At 37.0% G+C, this 27,970-nt stretch overlaps 1 protein-coding gene across 1 annotated transcript in view; it reads right to left on the reverse strand.

Moving 5' to 3' along the window:
* Positions 1-27,970, reverse strand: part of CTNNA3 (catenin alpha 3) — a 1,173,927-nt gene that overhangs the window by 1,073,905 nt on the left and 72,052 nt on the right. The window contains exons 4-5 of the mRNA XM_058671693.1: positions 17,018-17,184; positions 5,947-6,066 (exon numbers count right to left, since the gene is read on the reverse strand). Coding sequence (XP_058527676.1) covers positions 5,947-6,066; positions 17,018-17,184 — 287 coding nt within the window. The remainder of the gene's footprint in view (positions 1-5,946; positions 6,067-17,017; positions 17,185-27,970) is intronic.

Below are 27,970 nucleotides of genomic sequence, written 5' to 3' on the forward strand. Positions count from 1 at the left end.
TTAGATCATTTCCAAACTACTAAGCAGACTCATGATATTTATCATTTTCAAAGTTAAATCTCTTCAGACTTTTAGTTTCTTTTCAATCCCAATTTTTATTGACAACTTCATGAACTTAACTATGTCAACACAAGAAATCCACAAATAAAGAGAACTGATGGAAAGGTTGAAGTTTTTCAGCTCTAAAATTCTGCACTGTAAATTTTGAAACAATATTTAACAAAGCATTAACTACTTCAATAAACATTTTCCACTTTAACATAGCTATAAGCTGCCCACGAGGCAAACTATCCTCTGGCAAATAATCTTATAAAACTTAATAAATTTTTTGAGTATATGTAAATTCATCAGGAATGCTAAGTTCACCACCTTTATTCTTATGTTCTAGCAATAAACTGAATACCAGAGACAACAGATGACAGAAAAATGTATGACTAATAACATGACTCTATAATATTATTACTTTATTAATTTAATAGAAGATACCTATTTGTCATGATCATTATACAATGATCATTATATAATTATATGCACAATATACATTACACAATGTTAGACATTGTGGAATCAAATTTTAGAAGAATAATAAATGTATAATGCATATCAGTTTTATTATTCATTTTTAAATAAAGAGCAGAATTGTTACATAAAAATCTGTAAGTTTTCCCTCTAGGTTTTATAGGAAAAGAAATTACCCTGTAAAGATGTAGTTTATGAAGTAATGAAAATTTCCAGATGACTACTGCAATAAGCTAGAAATTGGTAGATGTGAATATTAATTCTGGATCTGATAGTGATTCAGAATAACCTTGAACTATGTACCCAGTATTCTCTCTCCACACCCAAAAAACTAAAGAATAAATTTTAACACTTTTTTCCTTTGGAAGAAGTAATTGTGTATAACTGAATCAAAATGGAGTTGTGCACGTAATGGATTGAATGAATCATGTTTGGGTTGGTTTGAAATTTCGTGTAGTACACTACCTCATAATTCAGCATTTTCTATTTCTGAACAATGAATCTCTAAATGACACAGAAATTCTCTAATCTTTAGAAACAGGCTTATAAATGACAAACAATAATGCTACTTGATTGGTCAAATAAGAAACAATGCCATCAATGACAGATGAATATTTCAATGTGGTGGTCTTTGGTTCACTCACTCATGAAAGGAATAAACCAATCAAAATTCTTCTAGAGGATTGGATTAATTTTAGGACAAACAAAAGAAAAACCTCCTCTCAGCTAAGCCAATAACATATTTTTATCTAACAAAGGCCAGTGAATCCACTGCCTAAAGAACAATTGTTCTTGGTGTTCATTCAGCCCAGCCCTACATTGCACTCTCCCTTACACTACATCTAAATAATTCCAGAAGTATATATTCTTTGTTTTTAAAGCTCTTAAGTAAAACATCTACATCCCACATTTCAATGTTAACCCCAATGGGAAAATGAGTTTATGCTATATTTACAGATTTAAAAAAATCTAGTACAATATTACTGTATATCCCCTTATGCTAGTTCATTCACAATATTTTGCTTGCTTTAAGTTTTTGCCTGGTTGAAAATTATTACTGGAATTTATCAATTCCCTCTTCTCTCATGCTACAGCACAACAGCAAGCCTAGCACTATTCAGTTTTGTTTCACTAAGCATTGTGTCCTTACAGCTCTTGATTTTCAAGATAAGTGTAAAAATTGCTAAATGGTCAATCATTATTATATGCAATGTCTTTCCTTTTTTACTTTAAAATAATTAATTGATAAATAAAAATGAAATGTATCCAAAGCATACAGCATACTTTGCTATAATTTGCATATTATATGATTATTATAATTAGTTCAATTAATAAATCCAACACTATTAGATGTATATGCTGTACATTATATCCTCAAAACTAGTTTATCTTATAATTGCCATTTGTACCATCTGACCACCCCCTCCTCATTCTCTAGTCCCTTGAAACCACCATTTTGCTCTTTGCATCTACATTTTAATGTTAATCCCAATGGAAAGAATGAATATGCTATCTTTATGGCCTATACTCTAACCACTTTACTACTATACCAGATAGCTTCTCAATGATTACACAATTAATCAGATGCTAAATAGCTTTACACAGACAAAAAACTAAGAATGGAAAAGAATAAGGAGTTTACATATTGAATAGTGTTCATTTTATTATGAGGAACCTAGATTTCAGTTTGACTTTAAAGAACGATTAGTAACTATGTAGAAAAGGGTTGTGTAAATTCTCAGTACCAGAGCACATAAACCTCATACAAAGACAAAAGGGCAAGACCAGCATGCAATGACAAAAAAGACAAGAATCAGAAGCACGTGATCCATTTAACAATGGATGTGTTTCTCCAGTGCGTCAGTTTAGTTTTACATGTTATGACATCAATGTGTTAATTATCTTTAGAATGCTCAATTCAATAATGTCAACATTTTTTAAAAGACTTCAGAAGCCTCCGGAAAAAATATGTTTTAGAATGTTCTATAAGTATCAAGGTTAGAAAAAGAAGGAAAAACATTAAAGTAAATATTATCGAATTTTATTTTATTTTACGGTACACAATCTAAACTCCAAAGAAGTCTCTTTCAAATTAATATATAATCTGGGATCTCTATAACAGCTTTGGTTTGCTATTATCTTCCTGTGTAGCACCAGTCATAAGGATTAAACACCAAGCATTCTAAGCACATAAACTCTAAGAATTCATCTCCAAGTAAGAAGAACCACAAGTCTCCAGATTCTCAGGTTAATCCTGCTTTGTCATCAATTTGCTTCAGGATGATTCATACTGAACACACTACCTCATTTATCATGGCTTCCTCCCTCACCTTTTCCAACCAAAATTATTTTCGGTATTAGTCTTTCGAAAGTTGAAAAATGCAGAGATGAATGTGTCCTGACACAAGGAATAGTGGAAGTACTCATTATCCTTTATAATATTTGTTTGTGTACATTAAAGGTCGAGTAGCAAAAAGAGATGGAGAGACAAAGATAAAAGAAATTTTTCATTTACTGGCTCAACTCCTCAAATTTCTGTTAAAGTCAGAGCTGTGCCAGATAAAAGCCAAGCACCTGGAACTCCAGATCACTCATGTCAGTGGTGAGGACTCTAATACTTGGAATATTTTCTGCTGCCTCCCAGACACATTAGCAGAACTATGGATGGGAAACAGAGGAACCAGAACTCAAATCAGGCTCTCTTCACAGCATGTGGGCATCCCACGGTGTAACCTACCTGACTGTGTTGCAATTTCAAATGTCTGCTACAGTACTCACTTTTGAAAAAACTAAGTTCTCTCCTAGGAAAAAAGCCCCAGTTACTCAAAAATTAAAGGTGCAAGAATGCAACCAGCAGTCCTTTTTGATTCTGGGAAAACAAATCTCTCAGAAATGATGTTAAATTGCCACAGCAAGAGAAAGCAAGTAAAACATGAATGAATCCAAGAAAATAATCATGGTTAATTCACTGGATATCTAAAATTCAGAGTTAAGACAACATCGACACTTTCTGTTTCTTTAAGGAATAAATGGAAGAAAGAAATATGTTAGGAGAAAATCTAAAGAATACATATGGTAAACGGCAATCTATCAGCATCTAGAAAATCACGAATCATTGTGCTTCCAGATTTTACGTATAGCAAAACACATCAATTTCAATTGCCTACAATATATGACCAAATCTTTTGGCACGTTTCTTTGTCATGACAACAGTAATATTTGTCATAGCAATTTAGGAATATTTATTAAATAAGTGCCATGGGCCAGATACTGTTATGAGCTCTGGAAAAGACACAACTTTGGAGGTGACTAACAACACCATTTCCTTATGCAGCTTACATTCTGGCACAATGAGCAACATTGGATCAGGGGACAAATCAGGACTGATTTTCCGATACAAAGAATGCAGCCTTACAGTGAAGCAGCCTTCTTGCAGAATCAGCAATTTCACAGAGATCTATTTCCCAATTGGAGGGAAAAGGACCTTTTTCAGCATTTGCTTAATAGGTTTTCAGAGCCTTAAAGCAATAGAATAGAAGATAAAAGACAAATCTCACCAAGTGAAAAAGGATCTGATGTTCTGACTCTTTAAATCATCCCTGTCCAGGAAATGCAGCAATCCAAGTATGGAGTTACTATGTTAAGACAAGAAACCCAGCTGCAAATCTTAATAGCATTGCTATTTGAATAAAGTTACTTAATTTTTTCTAAAATCTTCTTGTTCGTAAAATGATACTTATAAAATCAATCTCATCATAATGTTAAAGCACTTAATGAATTCATTCATACATGTTTTTATCAGATTAGATGGCATATAGTCATTATGTACTAATATATACATATAAAATATACACTACATGTGCACATCTTTTTCTCACAGACAATTTACCTAACTGTTGCCAGTGCAATTTTCACATATTTCGATCCTTCTACCCTTGAATCATTCACCTTCACTCAAATTCACAATTAGCTAAATGTAAAAAATCACTGGATTGTGCTAACGAGAAAGGATAAGAGGACAATGAATACTGTCTGCCAACTAAAGAACTCCTCACTAGTAAAATATGGTCTTGGAAACAAAAACTGTAGTAAAAATTGCATAGACTGGAGCAGTCACTCACAATTTTAAGCAACTGCAGCTGGGAGCTTGCTTGCTGCAGTTGCTCTCAGGAACTACGACAGTGTGGTGTGCGCCAATACACAGGTCAGCACTACTTTTTTAAATAAAATTTATATGGATATTATGTCCTTTTTCCTTTAACTAACATATAGGTAGCCTTCAAATATTCTACCAAACAAATAAACTTCTAAAAACAAATAGTTCCTTTTAAAAAAAAAAAGGAAGAAGAAAAGAAAGTCGATATGAAGGTTAAATTTCCACATAACATTTATGATAGAAAAAGATCTGGAATGCAAATATCTTCTCAGGACTACACTTGAGATCATATCATATTGACTTAAAGAGGTTTAAATATAACAAGTTCTGCTTTGAAAAATCTTCATCTAAAAGGTCTAACATTTGTAAATTGAAGAATGGCAACAACGTTACACCCTTTGCCACACAAACCGAAAAGATTATGAAATGATGGACTTAGTGCTTGGCCATGCAGGACAACCATTTAATCATTTTTCTAGATTATATCCATTATTGAGCATATTCTCGAATTTCATGCAACCTAATTTAAACTTCCAACTGACAGTTCTGATCAAACATTGAATTGCAATAAGAGCTTTACAACTATGACACCTAGTGGCGGGTCCAGCTCAGGAAAGATAGCCAGCATCTCAGAAGGACCCAGAAGTTAATCACTGGGGATACTGGATTTATAAAATGTAAATTCTAAAAGAATCTTAAAAATTATATTTTGCTTCTGGATTTACCTTGTGGCAGGCATGGAGAAGCAAAAAGATATGGATTTGTAACATATATTGTTTTTGAATCTTCCACATTGAGTAAATTTTGTCTACACTAAAAAGTTGAAGGTCAATTAATATTTTGGCATAATTGTGACTCTTTTCCTTAGTTTTATATGTAAGTCCACAACCTTTTCCTGGTTCACATTATTTTTCTACTCAGGTATCCTGCCAAACATACATGCCATCTGACGAAGCCATCATAAGGATTACCTTTAAGCAACTGAGACACTCTTAGTGAAAGGGAAGTTGGACCTTCACAAACCAGCAGGAGGTTCTTTCAGAGAGGTACAAGGACACCTGTGGTAACCCCTAACAACACATCTAAGAGCAAGGACCATACCGAACACTGCAGGGAGTCATAAGAACACAGTCGATCAACCCAATACAACCTGTTTGTGCCCTAACCTTTAGAAGGTAAGTCTTCCCAGACCCACCTACACCTCTGACAAGTAAGACAGCAGGAAATCTAACATGCTTCTTTCCTCTGCCAAAGAGAGCTCTGGTTCCTACCTGCTGACGTTTGAAGGCTAAGTAATCCAGATTTTCCAGCTCTTTCCCAAACTTCTGGTAGGTTTTCTGGAGGTCAGATTTGTTCGAGGCGTTTTTAAGAGACTCAAAGGTCCTTTGAAACTGAAATAGAAAATAAAAGATCATTTAAGATTACAGAATATTTTTCTCAAATCCCAAACTAGCTAATACAAAAAAAGTCAATAGCAAGCCTGAAATCTCTCCCATCCATAATTCAGAGATCACAAATGTTAGCTAATTATCTTTCAATGAAATGTTAGAAATAATTATTAAAAACTGAAAACTGTATGCTAAGCATAAGCAACTTTAATAAGTATATTTATTCCTCATCCTAACATGAAAATACAATTCATTTTTTAAATTTCGTGTATTAGATACCCTGCTTCTTTTAAAGAAAAGATAAATGTATAAATACAAATCAAAATAAGAAAACATTAAAAGAGTTCCCACTCCCCAATCATCAAAACAAATGAATTTATGAAAAGGTAGCTGCCTGTGTAGTGTTTTGCTACAGTTACATGGGACCTGGCTTGCCTCTGTAGAAATATGTACACAGAATAGATAACTTCTGCGAAGATCTCTTAAAAAGGCTTCTGTTTTATAAGGAAGAAAAAAACAACATTTTGATGAGGGAAGCACATCTGATATTTCAGCAAACGTTTATTTACTTCTGCTCTATAGCACAACTGAGTTATGAAATCAGTTCTGAATCAGAATGCTCTCCTTTTTAACTCAGGTAATACATAAGCACAAAGGTGACAAATGGAAGTAAAGCACAGACTACTGTCTGCTACTGATAATTAATTACGCAAAAACAGCTCATAGGAAACAGAATTCTTGGTTTATTTTTAGTAAATTAGAACATACTGTGGAAGGTTAATAATTGAAAATGTCAAGTAATGTAATCTGCCAAGCATTTATGTTTGCTCTATCTTTATGTCATTATTTGACACATTCTCACTCTGTGCCATTAGGACGATTTCTACAGATAGAAACTTAACCATCTTAAAAACACCAGACTCTATTGTGACTATGATACCATGAGACAGGTTAATAAGATTTTGTAGAACATAATTTAATTTCCAGGGAAATGATAAGACCCTTACTATATCAAACTCATGAAATAAGTCAAATTAGAATGGCATGATACTAAATTAAATCCTCAATTTCACGAAAGCAACATGCTTATCTCAATCCAATATGACAGAGGAAAAAGAAATGGGAAATAACAGCGCTAAGCTTCGACAGCAGGACAGTAAATTAAAATCCACAAATAATCACTTAGACCCTACTATGCACAAGACACTATGAATATAAAATATACTTTCTTACCTCAAGGAACTAATATGCTACAGAGAAAACTAGAGAAAGGGAAAGGCCCTGACATTTATTGAGTGCCTGTTCAGTCCCAGGTGCTCTGTGCTTTTCAATTTAACCTTCCAAAGAAGTATAGTTACTCCTATTTCTCTTCTTTTTCTACAAGTGAGTAAACTGACACTCAGAAAGTTTGATTGAATGAGATTTTTACTACAATGCTTATGCTGTCTATAATCTACCATTAGCTCTAAAACAAGGGAAAAGAGAGAGGGAGTATTTAAAAGTAAGGAAAATTAACATGTACGCAATGCAAACCTAAAAAAAACAAACAAGCAAACAAAAAAACACTAAGATACACAGACCATGCAGAAAACGTGAAGAAATCTGAATCAGGTTTCAAAGAACGGGAAAAGAGAGTATTGAGTGGGAACTGATTCTATCCATCAAGCCATCAAACATAGCAAAAAATCTGCTCACTTCCCCCTTCTGTAACATAGCTGACACGTCCCTTCTGGAACAACTTCAGTAACCTCTACGCTAAATATTCTATTTCATGATCATTATTTGTGCCTTGCTCACTTCTCAATTCCTTTTCACTGTGTTCAAATCAAAATATACCACATGTAACAGTAAACACTTTAGTAATTTCACGAATTAATTAATTTGAGCTATGTTGCCAAAATCCATTTAATTCTTAAACATTTTTTATCTTCTACACTTTTTCTTTAAGCAGTAATATTGCTTTTTTTAAAAAAAGATTTATTTTTATTGAACAGTCAGATACACACAGAGGAGGAAAGATAGAGAGGAAGATCTGTCTGATGAGTCACTCCCCAAGCAGCCGCAACAGCTGGAGCTGAGCCAATCTGAAGCCAGGAGCCAGGAGCCTCTTCTGGGTCTCCCACAGCGGTGCAGGGTCCCAAGGTTTTGGGCTATCCCCAACTGCTTTCCCAGGTCACAAACAGGGAGCTGGATGGGAAGCAGGGCCGCCAGGATTAGAACTGGCACCCATATGGCAATCCTGGCACTTGTAAGGCAAGGACTTTAGCCATTAGGCTATTGCACCAGGCCCACTACTGCTACTTCTTAAATGCTGTTTGTTCTCATTTATCTCTGAATTTCATACAACTCCAAATGGGACTTCAGGGGAAATATACTCGTATCACTTCAAAATCAGAAACATGCAAAAAGTAATACTTTCAGTAATACATCCGTCAAATAGGGGAAAAGTCTAATAACAATACATCATCATGAATTTTAAGTAAGTCAGAGTTTGCATAAGGTGAAAATTTTCACTGGAACCTTTATTGTCAAACTTACATCTCCAAATTCATGATGGAAAAGAACTCAAAGTACTCTAAAAGTACTATGATTTCACTCATTTAGGATTCACTCATTTAGGATATTTTTCACATAAAAAAATACTTATCATGAGAAATCATATAAAATCTATAGTATAATATCCAGAACCTAAAAGGGACACATTTAATAGCAAAAATATCAGATAATCCAACTGAACAAAGGATTATCTAAAAAAAGTCTAAACAGACTTTTTGTTTACAGAAAGACGTAAGATAGCCAATAGGTACATGAAAAGTGCTCAACATCACTAATCATAAGGAAAATTACAAAGAGATATCACCGCATCCTAGTTAGGTTAACTACTAACTAAAATGCAGACGATGAGTGCTGGTAAGGATGTAAAGAAAAGGGAACCCACACACACTGTTCATAGGGATATAAATTAGTACAGCCATTATGGTAAACAATATGGAGGGGCTTCAAAACACAAAAACGGGAATTCATTACAATCCAGCTGGGTAAGCCACTGCCTGCAACATTGACATCCTATTTACATTCCAGTTCTAGTCAGAGGCTGCACTTGCTATGCAGTTCCTTCCAAAGTGATGAAAAAGAAGATGGCCCAAGTTTTGAAGATCTCTCTCTTTTCATCTCTGTATCTCTGTCATTCAAATAAATGTCTTGAAAATTTATATTTTTATATATATATATATATATATATATATATATATATATATATATATATACACATATACTAAAAATAGAAGTACTGTAAGATACAGCAATCCCACTGTGGAATATCTAACAGAAATCAAGAAATTTTTGGATGAGACTTCTATGCTTATTATAGCACAATTTACAATAGCCAAGAAATGAAAAAACCAAGTGTCCATCAAATGACAAATGGACAAAGACAAAATGGCACATATTTTTGGCCTCTAAAAATAATGGAATTTCATAATTAACAGTAACTTAGATGGAACAAGAGTTTTTATGTTAAATGAAATAATCCAAGCACACAAGAGAGATACCACATGATCTCACACATATATATGTGAATTTAATAAAATTGATCTCACTGATGGTTATCAGAGGTTGAGAAAAGTAGGAAGAAGTGCGGTAAGATTAGTTAATGAGGATTTAGTTTTGGTTAGAAAGGATTAAGAAATTCTAGTCTTCTATTGCATAGCTGGATGAATGCAGACCATGATAATACATCATATATTTTTCTTTAAAAAGTAACTTTGGGATTATCATTGTCATTTTTAGCTCATGTTTATACTCCAATAGAAATGTGATCTTCTACTTTTTACTTGTCGAATATTATGATTACTGGAGAACTTAAGCCTGTAAATATGTAGTGGATAAAAAATAATGCCTTTGCAAAAACAGATGAAGAGCGGAAAGGGAAGGAGGACTATTGGGGGACTCAGAGGTCAGGAGTATGACTTTCTTCTTGGAACTATACCAATTGAATATATAAAAGGTGTTCTTTTAATATGAATGAAAAATCAAGCTGCAAAAAAAAATGTGAATGTTTTCACCATACAGAAATGGCAAATAATTGAGGAGACAGATATGTTTTCCCTGACATGACATTACATAATTTACACATCAGAGTATTCAAAATCTATACAATTTTTATTTATTACAAGGAAAAAGAAATCTATAGGGTAACCTGCAATTAGATTCCCTAGTACACATAACCTATCCCATCTGTCCACTTGTGCACTTATAGATACTATAGAGTAAGAATTTTACTTTATATATGAAGCTGAAATACTGAAGATAAATGTAAGATGGGGGCCAGCATTTTGACATAACAGGAAAACCTATCACCTGTGATGTTACATCCCGTATAAGTGCTGGTTCAAGACTCTGCTTCTCCACTTGCTATCGAGCTCTCTGCCAATGGCCTAGGGAAAGCAGCATAAGATAATCCAAATGCTTAGTCCGTTACCCATGGGAAACCTGGAAGAAGCTCTTGGCTCCTGACTTCAACCTGGCCTACCTCCAGCCTTTGCAATCATCTAGGCAGTGAACTAGCCAATGAAAAATCTTTAACTCTCTCCCTCCTTTTTTATTTAAATTATTTTTTATTATTTTCCATGATACAGTTTTGTACGTATGGAGATTCTCCATTTCCTTCCCCTTTCTCCCTCCCCTTTTTTCTCCTCCCACCATTTTCTCCCACATTACTAGAGTAGTACATTCCTTCAGCAACCTTACAAGTCTAATATTCCGCTATTCAAGTGCATCAAGGCAATGCAGTCTTTGGCAAATGCAGAAAGTTTAGTATCATATTGTTAATGTATATTTCGTTGTTTCATTCTCTCTCTTCCTCCCATTCTCCTTACTCCCTCCCTCTCCTCATTCCATAACTCATACCTGAAAACTAAACTAAAAACCAAACAAACAAGAAAGACTAAGCTGAGCTTTATATTTTAAAGAAATTTGATATTGATTTGATTTGATGATTATTCTAACTGGTCACTGTGCTTGGTCATTGAAACAGATCTCTGAGCTTTTTCACATTATTTCAGTATGATGCAGTTCCATTATAATGATTATTTCTCAAAATAAATGATCTCCCTGTTGAAGATAAGTAAGACAAGGAAGCACTATTAATCACAGAGATTTTATTATTCTGGAATTTATCAGTTTAAAGTTTTGATTGCTAGTTAAAATGAACCAAGGACCCAAAAAATAACTTCCTAAACTCTAAATTTATATTTTGGTAATTCTTTGACTCATTCTAATACATACTTTTTTAAAAGGCCACTTTTTCAACATGAACTGAAAATAAACTTGGGTCTGTTCTAAGAGTATTAAAACTGTATATTAAAATGATATCTGAACTGAGAAGCAAAGCCAAATCTATCCTCTGGACTACATCATCATCTATCACAGGTTAGACAAGAACTGAAAGCTGGGAACAATACTGCTAAACTTAAACAATACTGCTGAAATACTTAGTGTAAAAGTAAGCAGACACTATAAACCCTCCCAGAGTATGTTTTCTAATAAAACTGTTTCTGTTCACAAACAATAAAAGCAATCCATCAAACAAAATGACAGAGATTGTGACTGCTCATCTCCCATTAAAATAGCTGAAATCAGTTTTTGCTAGAAAGAGAATCATCAAAACACACACACACACACACGGGAAACACAGTTTGACTCAGCAGTCTTTCCTTACTAAATAAACTGTTTCCTTTTTCTGGAAAATACATGTTTAAGTAAATCAAACCAGTGTTCTTTACAAACTATACAGCCAATGATATCATGAAAATTAGGAAGATTCATGGAGTAATTTGAGAAGGAAGACAAGAAGAAATCTGCTGATACCACAAGAAAAATGCAAGCACTGCTACAGCAAGTAATACTTTCCCCACCCTCAGGCAACAGCTTTACTTCCTTTTGGAATCAGACCAATTGATTTAAATAACTCCACAGCTCCAGAAACTTAATAATTCCCATAATGGATTAAAAAAATCAAGTAGCATTGCTCTAAACAAGAGCCAACTCAACAGTTTTCATTTTTTCTTATTTAAAATATTATGCATTTCTACAAGATGCTGGATGCAACCTGTAACATAACAAGAAATCCTACATTCACAGCGTTGTGAATACAACAGTAGTCAAAAAATGCTTTACTGAAAGCACTAGAAAACAGATCTCAATAGCCCCAAGTAGCAATTTGAAACAATACTACAAGCTTCTGAAGACAAATGCAGTAAAAGGATAACAGCCAAAAGAATACTATATTAATGTACTACAAATATTAATATTTGAAGCAAAAAGAAATTGTTTTAAGCAAAAGAAATGGCGCCCATATGAGATCCCGGGGCGTTCAAGGCGAGGACTTCAGCCGCTAGGCCACACCGCCGGGCCCCAGATTCAAAATTTACTTAGATATTGCACATGGTTTTGTTCTGGAAGGGATCATTACAAAAATTTAGAATATAGGGGCTGGAACCATAGCATAGTAGGTTAAGCCTTTACCTGTGACACTGGCATCCCATATGAGCACTGGTGTGTGTGCCAGTTGCTCCACTTCACATCCAGCTCTCTACTTATGACCTAAGAAAGCAGCAAAGGATATCCCAAGAATTTGGGACCCTGTATCCACGTGGGAGACCAACAAGAAGCTACTAGCTCCCAGCTTCAGATCAGCTCAGCTCTGGCAATTGTTTCTATTTGGGAGATGAACCTACAGATGGCAGATCTCGATCTCTCTCTCTCTCTCTCTCTCTCTCTCCTCTATATAACTTTGCTTCTCAAATAAAAATAAAACAAATCTTTTTCAAAATCTTTTCTTATAAGTTTAGAATATAAAAGAAAAGGGGCACACTGCTGTCAATGTTCAAAAGCTTGGGGCCCGGCGGCGTGGCCTAGCGGCTAAAAGTCCTCGCCTTGAAAGCCCCAGGATCCCATATGGGCGCCGGTTCTGATCCAGGCAGCTCCACTTCCCATCCAGCTCCCTGCTTGTGGCCTGGGAAAGCAGTCGAGGACGGCCCAATGCATTGGGACACTGCACTCGCATGGGAGACCTGGAAGAGGTTCCTGGTCCCGGCATCGGATTGGCACGTACCAGCCCGTTGCGGCTCACTTAGGGAGTGAAACATCGGATGGAAGATCTTCCTCTCTGTCTCTCCTCCTCTCTGTATATCCGGCTTTCCAATAACAATAAAATCTTTAAAAAAAAAATGTTCAAAAGCTTGCTATGTTGGCCTGACACAATGACACAATTTTGTTTTTATTACATTTTAATTTTTATCAATACAAACAATAGTTTCTATGTATTCCCTCTGCCCAAGACACCAGTATTACATTTAGAGTACCAGCTTGAGTCCTGGTTGGATTAACCTAATGCAAAAAAAGAAGAAAAATTTAGATATGAAGACCTTTCAGCAGAAGCAAAAATTTGTAGTCAGAGGTAACTCAGAGAACATGAGCCCTCAGAGAATTGGCAGAAGTCCTGGGAAGAACACTGGGAAGAAGACCTCATAGAACACGGAATGAGAGTACAGGTATTCCTGATCATAAAGGCAAGGAAATTATATGCAGACAAGTGGTTTTTGATCAGAAGCTTATGAGTAAGTAAAAAATGAAGTTCAGAAAAAAAAGAAATACAATGAAGTCAAGAAAGCAATGGTCACTGAGAGCTTTTACCGTATTATGAAATAAGGCCAAACTGACTTCATTTCCTCTGTATCAAGGTTACTACACTGAAACCCATAATGCCACCAAAAATATATCCCAATTTCAAAGTCTTTGAAAAAAATTCTGAGCCTAAGAAGTATGGATCATTTATCAGTCCATTAAAGCAAACTAAAGACACATTTCAATAACTTTACTCAAAGTGTGTTAACATTTGAATGCTGTTATCTAAAAAGATGATATGATACTTTTTTCCATGTCATTAAACTTTTTTTACGAATAACTTGGTGAAAGAAATTTGAACATGACACCAGTTAGTAGAGGAAGATAAAAGTAAGAATCAAAAACATCCAAAATTGGGCCTGGAACAGTAGCCTAGTGGCTAAAGTCCTTGCTTTCAGTGTGCCAGGATCCCATATGGGGGTCGGTTAACATCCAAGCTGTTCCACTTCACATCTATCCCCCACTTGTGCCTGGGAAAGAAATAAAGAATGGCCCGGGCTCGGCAGTGTGGCCTAGTGGCTAAGGTCCTCGCCTTGATCCCATATGGCTGCTGGTTCTAATTCTGGCAGCTCCACTTCCTCTCTGTCTCTCCTCCTCTCAGTATATCTGACTTTGTAATAAAAAAAACTAAAATAAATCTTTAAAAAAAAAAAAAAAAAAAAGAATGGCCCAAAGCCTTGGGATCCTGCACCCACGTGGGAGACCAAAAGAAGTTCCTGACTCCTGGCTACAGATCAGATCAGCTCTGGCTACTACAGGCACTTGGGGAGTAAACCAGTAGATGGAAGATCAGATCTCTCCCTTATTTTCCTTCTATATGTAAGTCTCTCTTTCCAATACTGATTTTGGATTTTTTTAAAATCCAAAATTAACTTGATAAAGTCCAATGAATATGCATGTAATATATCTATTTTCTCATTAAAAATAAATAAATCAATCTAGTAACATGTGGATGACAGAGATTGAGTTCAGAGATTTAGAATATTTTCTAAATATTTTTATTGGAAAATCAGATATACAGAAGAGGAGAGACAGAGAGGAAAATCTTCTATCCATTATTCACTCCCCTAGTGGTCGCAACAGCTGCACCTAAGCCAATCCGAAGCCCGGAGCCCGGAGCCCAAGCTTCTTCTGGGTCTCCTATGCGGGCGCAGGGTCCCAAGGCTTTGGGCTGTCTTAACTGCTTTCCCAGGCCACAGGCATGGAGCTGGATGGGAAGCAGGGCCTCAGGGATTAGGATCAGTGGCCACTGGGATCCCAGCTCATGCAAAATGAGGACGTTAGCCTCTAGGGTATCATGCTGGGCCCAAGAACTGGATTTCCAAGTGCTCTCAAAATAAAAGTCAATAAGGGTTGGCACTGTGACACAGTGGGTAAAGCCACTGACTGCTATAGAAGTATCCTGTATGGATTCCAGTGAAAGTCCCAGCTGCTCCACTTCTCATCCAGCTCCCTGCTAATGTCCTGGGAAAGCAGCAAAAATGTCACAAATACATAGGCCCCTGCACCCACACAAAAGAACTAGAAGCTCCTAGTTTTGGCTGTTGCATCATCTGGGGAGCGAACCCGTGAATGGAAGCCCCCTTCCCATTTCTCTCGCTCTATAATTCTTTATTTCCAATAAATGAACAATTTTATAAATTAATGTGAATTAATAGCATAAGACTACTGTAACAGATAATGTAATATTAAAAACTAAATAAGAGAAATAATTATCCCATTATGTTCCAGGAAAATCAGGTCAGAGAGTCTGTTTTTATTTTAAGAGGTTTTGTTCATAATATTTTATGGAAGTTGGCTAAAATGTAGAATATCCATAAAGAAGAATTTAGTGAGATGATTTGGAAGATTTCTATCTTTTATCACAGAAAATTAGTAATCCAATTCAATTCTCTGCTGAATGAAACAAATAAGGTTTGATGAATACTTCATGTTAAAGATACTGAAGAGATAACAAGATAGTGGGGAATGTCCCAGGATGAGTTGCAACAAAAGCAATGTTCAAAGTAAGCGGAGTGAGCAAAAGCCAGGAAAACGATAGTATGAAATAGGCACTCAAAGAGTTCACGCACAGGATTCTTCAAAACCGAACATGGAATAACTCTGCTCACTATATTCAAATAGGACAAAATAAAGATTGCAGATTTCAGCAGGAAACTAAAAATTATTCAAAAGGGACATTGTCAAGAAAAAATATGCAAAAGTTCTAGAATGCTCAGAGAGATCTGAAACTTTTATATTAAGAACATCCAAGGCTCAAGAAATTTTTAATCCCAGATAAGGGAAGTTATAGGTAAGTGCCAAATGTAATCATCATTTCAAAAATATCTTAATTATTGCCTTGATTCTGTGTTGCCCCAAGAAGCAAAACTACAAGTAGTAAATGGAAAAAACGCTGATATAACTTTAAGCTCAGTTTGAGGAAGATGTCTGCAACAATTTATAATAATCCAAAATCAGCTCAGAGTCTCACAAAACAATAATCATTTTCATTATTAGTGATCATATATATGACCATTTATTGATAATCATATGTGTGTATTTACATGTACATATATTATTTTCTGGGAAACAATCTTTCTAATTCAGGTAACATATAAAGGTCCTGGAATTTTTCCAATACGATTCTGATTCCAAGCAGAAGTTTAATATAACCATAAGCATTATTAGAGAAATCCCAAACAAGTATTTCTCAAAGCATAGCCTTAGAAACTTCCAAGACTAATGTATTATAGAGTAAAAACAATTTGGGGAAAACTAGTTTAAAACAAATTACACAGATTTCTTTGCCACAATATTTCTCAGCTAAGAACACAAGGGGCTGGCATAATGGCATGCATTTGCAAACTAAGGTAAACTTCCAAGCATTTTAAGCTTGAAGACTTCTTTCTCCAATTATTTATGTACACATACACACACACATATATTTATTATACATTATCTACATAATTATCCTGTTATTATTTATATGTACAAGGGGTACAACAATTTAAGTGTTCAAAAGTCTATAACCCTCTCTTAGTCACTTTGTTACATGCAAGCTACATTTTGTTCTCCGATTTTCCACTGGCTTTAAGAATCATTTTTTAATTCATTCTTTGAAGCATACATTAGTCTTCACATCCCAATTTGGCCAGCTCCTGAAGAGTGATATTAAAAAACAAACATTAGAATACAGAATACACCACAGGATTAATGCCAGGTTCAGAGAATGGAATTAGAAAGGAATACAATCCCAAGTTAAACTAGTCCAATTTTTTTTACTTACAGCCGACACATGCTGCAAGAGGCACATGACATCAATCATGTCCGCAAGGATAAGGAGTCTGGTTACTGCAGCCAACAAGGCACGGGCAGCTTGAACAACAGCCTCCCGTTTCGGGAGAAAACAGGGGTCATCCGTGAATTGCTCAGCTGATACCTTCAAAGCTGCACCTGAAAAACAAATCCCCCAAAGAAAGTGATACTTTTTTTTTTACCTATGCTTATGTCAGCATTCATTAGCCATTCTATTTCCCAGTATATTCCATGCCTAAGCATAATGTTAAAATACTACTGGTTGACATTAAAATGTTGTCTTTTGAAAAAAAAATGCAGCTTCAAACTGATAATTGTTTTTGATAAATATCCTAGAGTTAAGAAGCATGGTATCTTCCTGCAAGAAAATTGTGCTCAATTGAATAGCAACATACAGTAAAATGGCTATCAACTTTACATTGCTGAAATCTCATTTACTGTGAAAGGTTTAATTACTAAAACTTTAATCAGAAACAATCCTACTTAGAGAAATAAAGTAACTCTTAATTAAGTTACTGGAAGTTAGAAAAGACCTAGCTTATAAGATGATGAGACAGCACCTCTATGATAAAATGTTAACAAAAGCAGATGATGTAGCTCGTATCAATGTAATTAAATCACAACATCGGGCCCGGCACGATAGCATAGTGGTTAAGGTCCTTGCCTTGGATGCCAGGATCCCATATGGGCGCCAGTTCTAATCCCGGCGGCCCTGCTTCCTATCCAGCTCTCTGCCTGTGGCCTGGGAATGCAGTCGAAGATGGCCCAAAGCCTTGGGACCTTGCACCCATGTGGGAGACCTGGAAGAAGCTCCTGGCTGCTGGCTTTGGATTGGCTCAGCTCCAACCATTGCGGCTGCTTGGGGAGTGAATCATTGGACAGAAGATCTTCCTCTCTGTATATCTGACTGTCCAACAAAAATAATTAAATCTTTAAAAAATCACATCTTAAATTTAGTTTTAATAACACTATTATTTCATAGTACATAATTATTAGAAAAATATCATACCCATTTTTTTAAATTCTCTACATTTAAAATACATTTTATTGTAAAAGTGATGTGTTCTAAACTGTTTTTTATTTTAACATATTTCATTTTATAAGTTCCATAGGTTCTTGGGTTGCCCATGCCCTTCCCCAAAGTTCCCCTACCTCTCTCCCCCACACTGACTTCCCCTCTAGTTTTACAATGGATGTCCTTCATGAACAGTCACAAATCCATCGTGTTGTTGTTGAAGTGTCTCCCAACAATGTAGGCATGGACATTGTTAGGGAGTCCATCATGTTACTGTTAGGATAGTTTCAAGTCTTCCACTGGGAATCCATCTCTGGTCTGTATGAATAGTGATATACAACATTTTGTCTTTATACCTGAACATATCAGTCCCTGCTACATTTCCATTATGTATCCCCTAAGTTACAGAGTCAATTAACACAGCCCACATCGGGGCGAAAATAATACATTTTCATCAACGTGAAGTTAAAAATCATGCTACTAAAATAAAAATGCTTCAGAAGAGTGGTAAAAACAGGAGTCAAAACGTTATTGTAGGAATGAATGCCAGTGCATGACTCTTGTGGCACTGGTGGATATAACCCAACAATTGCACTCCTGGGAATATATCCAAAGGACCTGATACTTGACAAAGCAACATGCAGCACAATTAACAATTGCAAAAACGTGGAAACAACCTAGATGCCCATCAACAGAGGACTGGATAAAGAAATTGTGGTTCTTTCATTCTACGGAGTACTATTCGGCTGTTAAAAATAATAAAATACAATAATTTGCAGCCAATTAGGCTGAATTGAGGACCATCATGCTAAGGGAAATGAGCCAATCCCAAAAGATCAGATATCACAAGTTTGCTCTAATACAAGATAACTTTCATCAAAAATCTTGATGCTGATATGATTAGGGGTTGTTTTGCTCATCTTCCTATGGAATGATTCTTCCTTGTTTCAATATGTAGCTTTGTAGAGTCAAACCTATCTTTGCAGTGAATCTTGTATTTTTGCACTTCCTAGCTATCTGTATCTCTCCCAATAAATTCTTGTGATTAATTAACTGATCATCCATAAGAGATGGATTGCCTGTAAACACTTGAGATTTTAAATGTTCATTTCAACAGTATTTTGCTTCTCAACTGTTTTTAAAAGTTTCCAGTTCAGAGGCTGTAAAGCTAATCTGAAGAGGCTTCCTCACGCCCATCTCCCATAACATCATAGCTAGAAATTACCACATTCACTCAATATTTCATCTAAGAAGCTTTTTTATTATAAAAGTACCTTGTACCAATTTTAAATAATCCACTACTCTGGAATACAAAGTGAATTATTTTTTAAATTGTCACTATAATGTCTCAGAAAATGAAGTATTGAGTTCTTATACAGAGAATTTTCCATAAACTAGTGGTTGCTGTACATATGTGCACACCCACATATACATATATGTATGTCTAATGTATAAACATATATGTGTTTATATGTTTCATGAAAGATTTGACATAATAAAATACACACAGACCCTTTTCGCAGGTGGTGTAATACTGCATACATTTTCCACAATTTATCTGAACTTATAAATTTTCTTTCTTTAACAAGATTCAAGTGGCATCTCTTTTTAAAGATTTAATTATTTGTTTGAAAGGTAGCATTGCACAAAGAGAAACTGAGAAAAAGCTCTTCGATCCATTGGTTCACTCCCAAATGACCACCACACACACAACACTCATGACAATCTTTGCATGTATAAGCAAGTTTAGCTGCAAACATATTCCTTTTTTAATATATTTTTTATTTCGATAGTCTTACATAGTTGATTAGGGCATAAAGGGTCAAGGGCTACAGGAAAGTGGGTAATACCATTGTTTCCACATTAATATCATTTCCCCCCCTGTATCTGGGGTCAGAGGAGAAACAAAGGGAGAAGCCCCACCCAGCCTCCCACCCGTCCCAGGTCCCCGAAGCGAGGCACACTCCGAGCGTCCTGCTCAAGCAGTTTTGATACTTCAACAGTTCTGAGTTGCTGCCAATTTCGCTGTTCCAAGCGCGATGAAATCTCTTCAGAATCCACTGGCTGACACAGTCTCTTTATGATTGGCGTTTTGAGATTAGCGGTTGAGTTGGAGGGATCTCCAAAGAACTTCGTCTGAAGTGATCCCAGACCTGATTCTTATGTGAGTTTGCAGTACAGGGTCCGGCACCGTCCGTCACCCCAATCAGCTTATGCACATGCTGGTGGTTGCAATAGCTGGGTCAGTTCTGTTTTCCAGCCCTGTCTTCCACGCGAACCAATGAGTGTTGCAGTCCAACCCAATCCTGCCCACTTCATACTCGGTCCTCACGCAAACCAGTGGGAGCTGCAGCCTAGGTGGGGCGACTCCCCATAGCCCTCACTAGGCCTGCTCCCTACCCTGGTTCCCATGCTTGACACTATGTACAGCAGACTTGTTCAGTCTGTCCCACATCCCATTTAGCACTTGTACATGTCATGGGCATTGAAGCCTTTATGGTGTAAGAACTGAATCAAGAGGCAAATGAATCTGAAATCTTGCTATAAACTTCAGAGAACTCAGAGGAAAGTACAATTAAAAGACAAACTTTGGGGAATACAAAAACAAAGGTTTAAATTTGTGCTTAATTTGTTTATAATAAACATTTTCTATGAAATCTGAACACTCCTTGTAAACATGATTTCAAGTCCATGCACATAAGAAGTCTTCAAAAACTTCATAAAATGCACATTATGAGACTACTACGCATGGATTTCAAAACATTTTGGCACCAAAATAAACTAATTTCATTGTTTAAGTACCCTTATATTGTCAAAAATTTAACCAAATCATGGTTACCCCATCAATTAAAAAGGGGGTCTAGCTTATCTACTATATCTCCTGAATATTTTAGTTTTCATGTATTTGTAAAATACAGCATAAATAAGACAACAGTTGCTTCTTATAATGCACAAAACCTATGAGGAGGATGTAAAGCTATCTCAACACGCCAACAGGTCTCATTTAGTTCTCTGGAAGCAATATCAGGTTAGGAACTCGAACTCTACAGTTATAGATACTTCTGAGATCCTTATCCCCATCCTCTAGTTCTGGGCACACAGATTTTTGGTGTTCTTATCTATTGGAAAGAGACAAAAACAGTACTTCTCTAACATAGTTTTCAGAATGCTCCTATGAGATAGTTCTTATATATTACTATAATATCAACACAGAAAGCATTCAACAGGTATTAGCTGTTATTTTTCAGGAAATTTCTAGGAGAGATATAAAATTTTTAAGATGAATAAAGGATGATTTTTATGCCCTGCTATGCGAGCCAAAACTGTTGCAAGGAGACTCAAAAACTACACTAACCTCAAAAATTTAGAGAGCAGGTGAATTCTCTTTTTTAGAGAAAAAGGGAATCTTCTCTTGCTGTTATTCTGAATTAGAAAGTTTTACCAACTTTTGTAGAATAATGTTTCTGACTTCACATACTAAAATGAAACATACATAAAAAGGATTATGTTTTTTAATGCTAAAATGTTGCAATACTGAACAACTTGCTTAAGTGCTATCCTATCACAGTCTGTTTTTTTATTATAATCATTATTTTCCATGATATAGTTTTGTGGGTGCAGTGATTTCCCCATCACTCTCCCCTCCCCCTTCCCCATTTTCCCCTCGCATCATTTTCAGCCATATTATCACAGTTGTGTAGTCCTTTGGTAATAGTTACAAGTTTAAACTCTTGTTATTTAAATGTATCATGGCATTGTAGGTATAGCCAATGGAAGAAAATCTAGTACCAAACTTCCAAGGTTTAAATAACAATTCCATTGCAAGTCCTTTTTTTATTTGGGAGTAAAGATGCATACTACAGTGTAGCTTCACTTCCTGGTATGCCAGCCTCCATTATATAGTTCATCTATAAGAATGTATGAATATACTTGCTTACCTATACATCTATTTATTTTATATTTTGCATGAAAGTTGTCTTCTATCAGAGAGAATATACAGTATTTGTCCTTTTGGGACTAGCTTACTTCACTTAGTATAATGGTCACAACTCAGATACCCATCAAAGATAAAGAAACTGTGCTACATTAAAAAGAACGAAATTCCACCATTTGTAACAAGTTGGTTCCAACTGGAGACCATCATGCTATTACAATCTTTGTCTCACTGTGGAAACACAAACATCTAGCCAGGTCGTACTGTTGAGAACAGTACTACAAAAACTTCAGGTGCTGAAAATGAACTTCCTATTAGATTTGCCCTGTTTCCCTCAATACATCTAAACCTTTCCACTTGGCTTTAGTTCCTACTTTTGGTCCCACAATGCAATCCTTATACCCACATTAAAATGGATGCAATTGGAGATCATTGCGTTAACTGAATTAAGCCAGATCCAAAAAGGCAAGTATCAGATTTTCTCTTTATAGTGGAGCTTAATATATAGAGTGCAAAACCTGAATGAGTAGAGTTGATAAGGTGGCCTAGCAAGTTAATCCCTCTGCCTGTGGACATCAGCTTCCTATACAGGCAACAGTTTGTGTCCTAGGAGGAAGGCCCAAGACTTTGGGCCCCTTCATCCACATAGGAGACTCAGAGGAAGCACCAGGCTCCTATCTTAGAATCAACCAAGCTTCAGTGAAAGACACAGAGCATGGATAATAGTAAAGACTCTCAGGGTACTGGTAATGTTCTTAATTTCTGCATTGGTTGCAAGAGTGATACAATGGCCAAATGTCATTTATTGTATGCTCATGTACATTTCTTGGTACACATAACTGTATTTCAATTAAGTGTTAAGAAATATATGCTTGAATAAGGTACTAAAGTTTATGGCCAAAAAACTATTACAGAGGTACATCTTGTACATGTACAATGTAATAGAGAAAAACCTCTGAATAATACATAAAAATCTGATATTTATAAATTTATATGAGCATATGAATAAACTATAGAAGTATAAGTTTTAGCCAAAAAAACACATTCAAATCTTTGTAAAAAATTTCTACATGGTTCCCCATTTTTTTTTTTTAAAGATTTATTATTATTGGAAAGCCAGATATACAGAGAGGAGGAGAGACAGAGAGGAAGATCTTCCATCCGATGATTCACTCCCCAAGTGAGCCATAACGGGCCGGTGCGCGCCAATCCGAAGCCAGGAACCTGGAACCTCTTCCGGGTCTCCCACATGGGTGCAGTGTCCCAATGCATTGGGCCGTCCTCAACTGCTTTCCCAGGCCACAAGCAGGGAGCTGGATGGAAAGTGGGGACGCCGGGATTAGAACCGGCGCTACATGGTTCCCTTTTTAAAAATGTTTATGAATTTGAAAAACACAATTAGAGTTAAACGGAGAAGTGGAAGAGGCAGAATGAGTCTTCTGTTCACTAGCCACAATAGCTAGGGCTGGGTCAGACCAAGTCATGAGCTAGGAGCTTCATCTGGGGTAAAAGCCCCAGTTCTTCGGCCTTCTTCCACTGCTTTCCTAAGTTTGTCATTAGGGAACTGCATCAGAAGTGGAGAAGCTAGAGCTCAACCAAGCACTCATAGAATTCTGGCATCTCAAGTAGCAGCTTAGTCTGTTGCACCATGACACTAGCCCCTACAGGATATTTTTTTTCTTTAATATTCATTTATTCATTAATTACATTGCATTACATGACACAATTTCATAGGTACTGGGATTCCCCCACCCCCTTCACCCCAAACCCTTCCCCCATCATGAATTCCTTCACCTTGATGCATAACCACAGCTCAAGTTCCGTTGAGATTCCCTAATTAAAAGTTCACACCATATAGAGTCCAGCATCCCACTTGTCCAGTTCAAGTTCAACGGCCTCTTAGGGAGGCCCTCTCAGGTTTGTAGGCAGAGCCAGCAGAGCGTCACCTCGATCAATTAGAAGCTCCAACATATCATCAGCAACAGTCCAGGTATGATGAGGCTGGTGCAGAGTCCACTGATTGACATAGTCCGTCTTAGGGTGTCCCCTTGTCCAGTTTTCCGCTGCAAGCATAAAGCTGAGGTGGTTGATTCATCTACTCCATTTTCCATCTTTTTTTGATTAATGCTTTGATTCCTCCATTTTGTTCAGGGGAATCCCCCTATAAAAAACTTTGAGGCATTCCCAGTCCAGGCTCCTACATGTACTACTAGTAAGCACAGTGCCCGCCACCGTCCATCACTTCGATCAGCTGATGGTTTTAACCCCTGGATTGGTTCTCTTCTGAGCCCCGACCTCTATTGGAACCAATGAGTATCGCATCTCTCCCCGGCTCTGCCCATCACACTCTCGTCCCTCACCTAAACCAGTGGGAGGAGTGCTGGTCGGGTGTTGCATTCCCTACTAGCACAGACCATTTCACCTTGGCATTTTGTGTTTTGTACTGTTTTTTTTTTTTTTTTTTTTTTATTGCAACCAAACCCGGCCAGGCCCCCACACAGTTTCAGCACTTGGGCTTGCCAATGGATGACGTGAACCGACTCCGCCTGGTCTGCCCCAACCCGAGCCAAGTGTATTCCAGTGGGTCACATTCCAAAGCCTCTTCTGGGTTATTTACCTCCATGCTTCTTGCGTTTATTTGTAGAGTCAGTGTCCTGTCAGAGGAACTGTTCAGGTTCCTCCCTCCGACTCCTTCATGGTGTCGGGTTTCACGCATTCCTGCAGGTCCTTCGGCCAGCTCCGCTCTTCAATCCATTCTGGTTCCTGCTGTTGAGAGTTTCAGCCCAGCCACGGCTCGTCCATACCCACGCGTATCTCATATATGGCTCAGATGGGGTTGAGGCCTAGCCGAGCCCGTCCAACGTCTATCCTGGTCCTCCGGAGCACCAAACTGTGCTGTGGTCTAATCCGGCATGGTGCGTCAAAGCCGAATTGATATTTGTGCCAAGGGATTACAACTGTGACCCGACCAGAACTCAGCCTCCCTCCAGTTCCTGTGCCCCTTAGTGGTAGGCTCCACGCAGCCAAGGCCTCCACCACGCTCTCCAGCCAGGCCTGTTGCCAGCCAGTGTTAACTATGCCAGAGGTTGCTCTGGTCAGCCCAGAGCGTCCTATAGACTGTCATGCCTCCTGCATAGACTCCACCGGCCCTTCTAAACCGTCCAATGGGGTCAGAGTGTCAGGGGATTGGTCCACGCATGCCTCACACATTCTAGCCCCAAGTATGGTTCTTGAATGCCAGTCAGTGTCATAGTCCTGCCTTCTGTGACCCCTCTGCTGATCCCTCATCCTATCAGGTAATGGGGCATCCTGCTGGAAAAGCCCGGAATTTTGCCTTTTAAGTGAGCTGATGTTGGCGATCGGCACTAGAAAGTGACTACAGGTTCTTCAGAGGAAGATTAAATGCCTTTGAAAAGCTTAAGGACTAATACATATTCTCAGAGGACTGTGGGTTCAGCACAGAGCGTCTCATGCAGCATATCAGAGAAACCAAATTCCAGAACTTCCTGGCCGGGCGGCCAGCAGGCGAAGCCTGGCACCAAATGGCGCACTGGCTGCCCGAGAGCCTCGCACCCCATGTACCTGTGCAGGTGGTGGAAAGCTTGGCTGTGTTAGGCTGGAATCATGGCAGGGACCCTCGCACCCGGGCCGCATGGCGGCCCGGGGCCAAGCAGGATATTTTTTTTTAATTTGTATTTCGTGCATGTGAGTATAACACTACATTCTAAAAGTGATTGTACTAATCATAAACTCAAAATATTTCATGATGTTCATCCAAAGGAGAAGCTGTCACAATCAAAATGAAAATTACTAAAGATCAAATTTGTTCCAACTTGCATTATTAACATTACATCTGTGATTCAGTTAATTTATAGTGCATGCCTTTGGATACCCTTCTATGTGTACAACATATTCTAGTGCCTTTTCATTTATTCAATATATAATAAAATAATATACTCCACTGAAATGGATTTCATAGATTAAGTCTAGGCACTAGGGTTTTAGGCTTACTTATTTTTAATTGAAAAATACCTATTCGAATTTGAAAGCTCCTAAGAAAAAAAAGCTTGAATTCTCCTTTGGAACAAACTGCTCTTTCATTTGGCAGAAAAGAGAGGATTATTTGAATTACATCAAAAACTTAAAACAGATATGTTTTTTAAAAAAGATAAAACTCTCCTTTAAACTGTTTGAGACAGCTGTAAGAAGGAAAATATATTTGGAATAATAAAGAAAAAACCTATCATGACAGGAAAAGGGGCTGAAAGTCTGGACTCAGGCAGTGTACATCAGGATATCAGCAAGCCTGTGGACTGAGAATGTAATTGTACATGATTGCCATTATAAACTGTTGGCTGTATTTTATTTCCTTTTAATTTGCTTTCAGCTAAGGAAGATCAACAGAGACCAGATTTCTTTCCCACCTAAATATAAATATATATTAATTATGAAAGCACTGAACATTATACAGTACAAAACAGTAACCTCTAAAAACACAGAAACAGAATGAACCCTGTGGTAGTCTCATATTCCTATTATGGAAGACTTTCCTGGAGTTAAAGCAGGAAAGGGAAATGAGAGAAAATCCTGGAAAACTCTGAACTGAGGAAACACTGCTGAAACCAAGGCAACTAAAGAGCATCGGATACAAAATGGAAGAGGAAAGAGTTTTTGAGAAAGAGAATTCAGAAGAGCTACAGAGGCTCCCGTTTGAGTATTCAGCTCAAATTCTAATCAACTCATACCTGGAAAGGTATTTATCAGGGCTGGATAAAGAACCATCCAAAAAGAATCAGGGTAACAGTACTTATCACTCACAGAGTAATGGGAATAATGTTTGTCCTACTACCAGATAAGAAAACTTTTGACTCATGAGATAATGAGCACATAGAAAACTTTTGCTAAATAGTGAGAAAAAATTAGACTAAGCATTACACCAGTCCCTCCTAACAAAACAATTTAGGGAACACAGAATTCCTACCTCCAAAACATGCAGCAGATAAATGCAGTAGATAAAATAGCTGTGGACAGACAAAGCAAGTTGTCCAGTACAATGATGTAACTGAAATGGAAGGCCATGAGTAGTCAGCCACTGTGCCACGTACCATTGGAAACTCTCAAAACATGCTGGAGAACACTTTGATAGGGCTAATTATACAAAGCATAAAATCTTTAATAAATTGGGCCTGGCGGCATGGCCTAGCGGCTAAAGTCCTTGCCTTGAACGCCCCGGGATCCCATATGGGTGCCGGTTCTAATCCCAGCAGCTCCACTTCCCATCCAGCTCCCTGCTTGTGGCCTGGGAAAGCAGTCAGATCAGCGCAGCACCGGCCGTTGAGGTCACTTGGGGAGTCAATCATCGGACGGGAGATCTTCCTCTCTGTTTCTCCTCTCTGTATATCTGACTTTGTAATAAAAATAAATAAATCTTTAAAAAAATATTTTATAAATCAAAATTTGAACAGGACTAGGTTCTAAAAAGTAGTGCAGAAATCTCCCTTGATAATTTGAATATAATCCAATTTGTCTTAAGAGATTCCCCCCTTAACCAACACTTTTTATTAATAAACTCTTTCTATTCTATCTTAGCAATACAACAGTGAGCAGATCAACTCAAATATGCTGGAGATCTTGGGTTCCCACTATTGGAGATTGACAGATCAAGAGTCTGTTTCCTGGTCTTTTCATGTAAGTTGTAGTTATCAAACATGGACGGAAGAATAAGGAGGGGCATGCTAATGTCTGATCTAATCAATTTGCCAGCCTATGCATGTATTGAGACTTTGCACTGTGCCTCCAAAAAGGTATGAAAGTATTATATATCAATCAAAAATTTAAAATAGATAACAAAAAGCCACAATCAATAAATCTTATCTCAGTTATTTTCTATCAAAAGTAGAAAATGAAACAAATGCTGGCAAGGATGCTAAGAAAAGATGACTCACACTGTTAATGGGAATATAAATTAGTATAGT

The sequence above is a fragment of the Ochotona princeps genome, chromosome 13 (assembly GCF_030435755.1).
Source record: "Ochotona princeps isolate mOchPri1 chromosome 13, mOchPri1.hap1, whole genome shotgun sequence".
Taxonomy (NCBI): Eukaryota; Metazoa; Chordata; class Mammalia; order Lagomorpha; family Ochotonidae; genus Ochotona; species Ochotona princeps.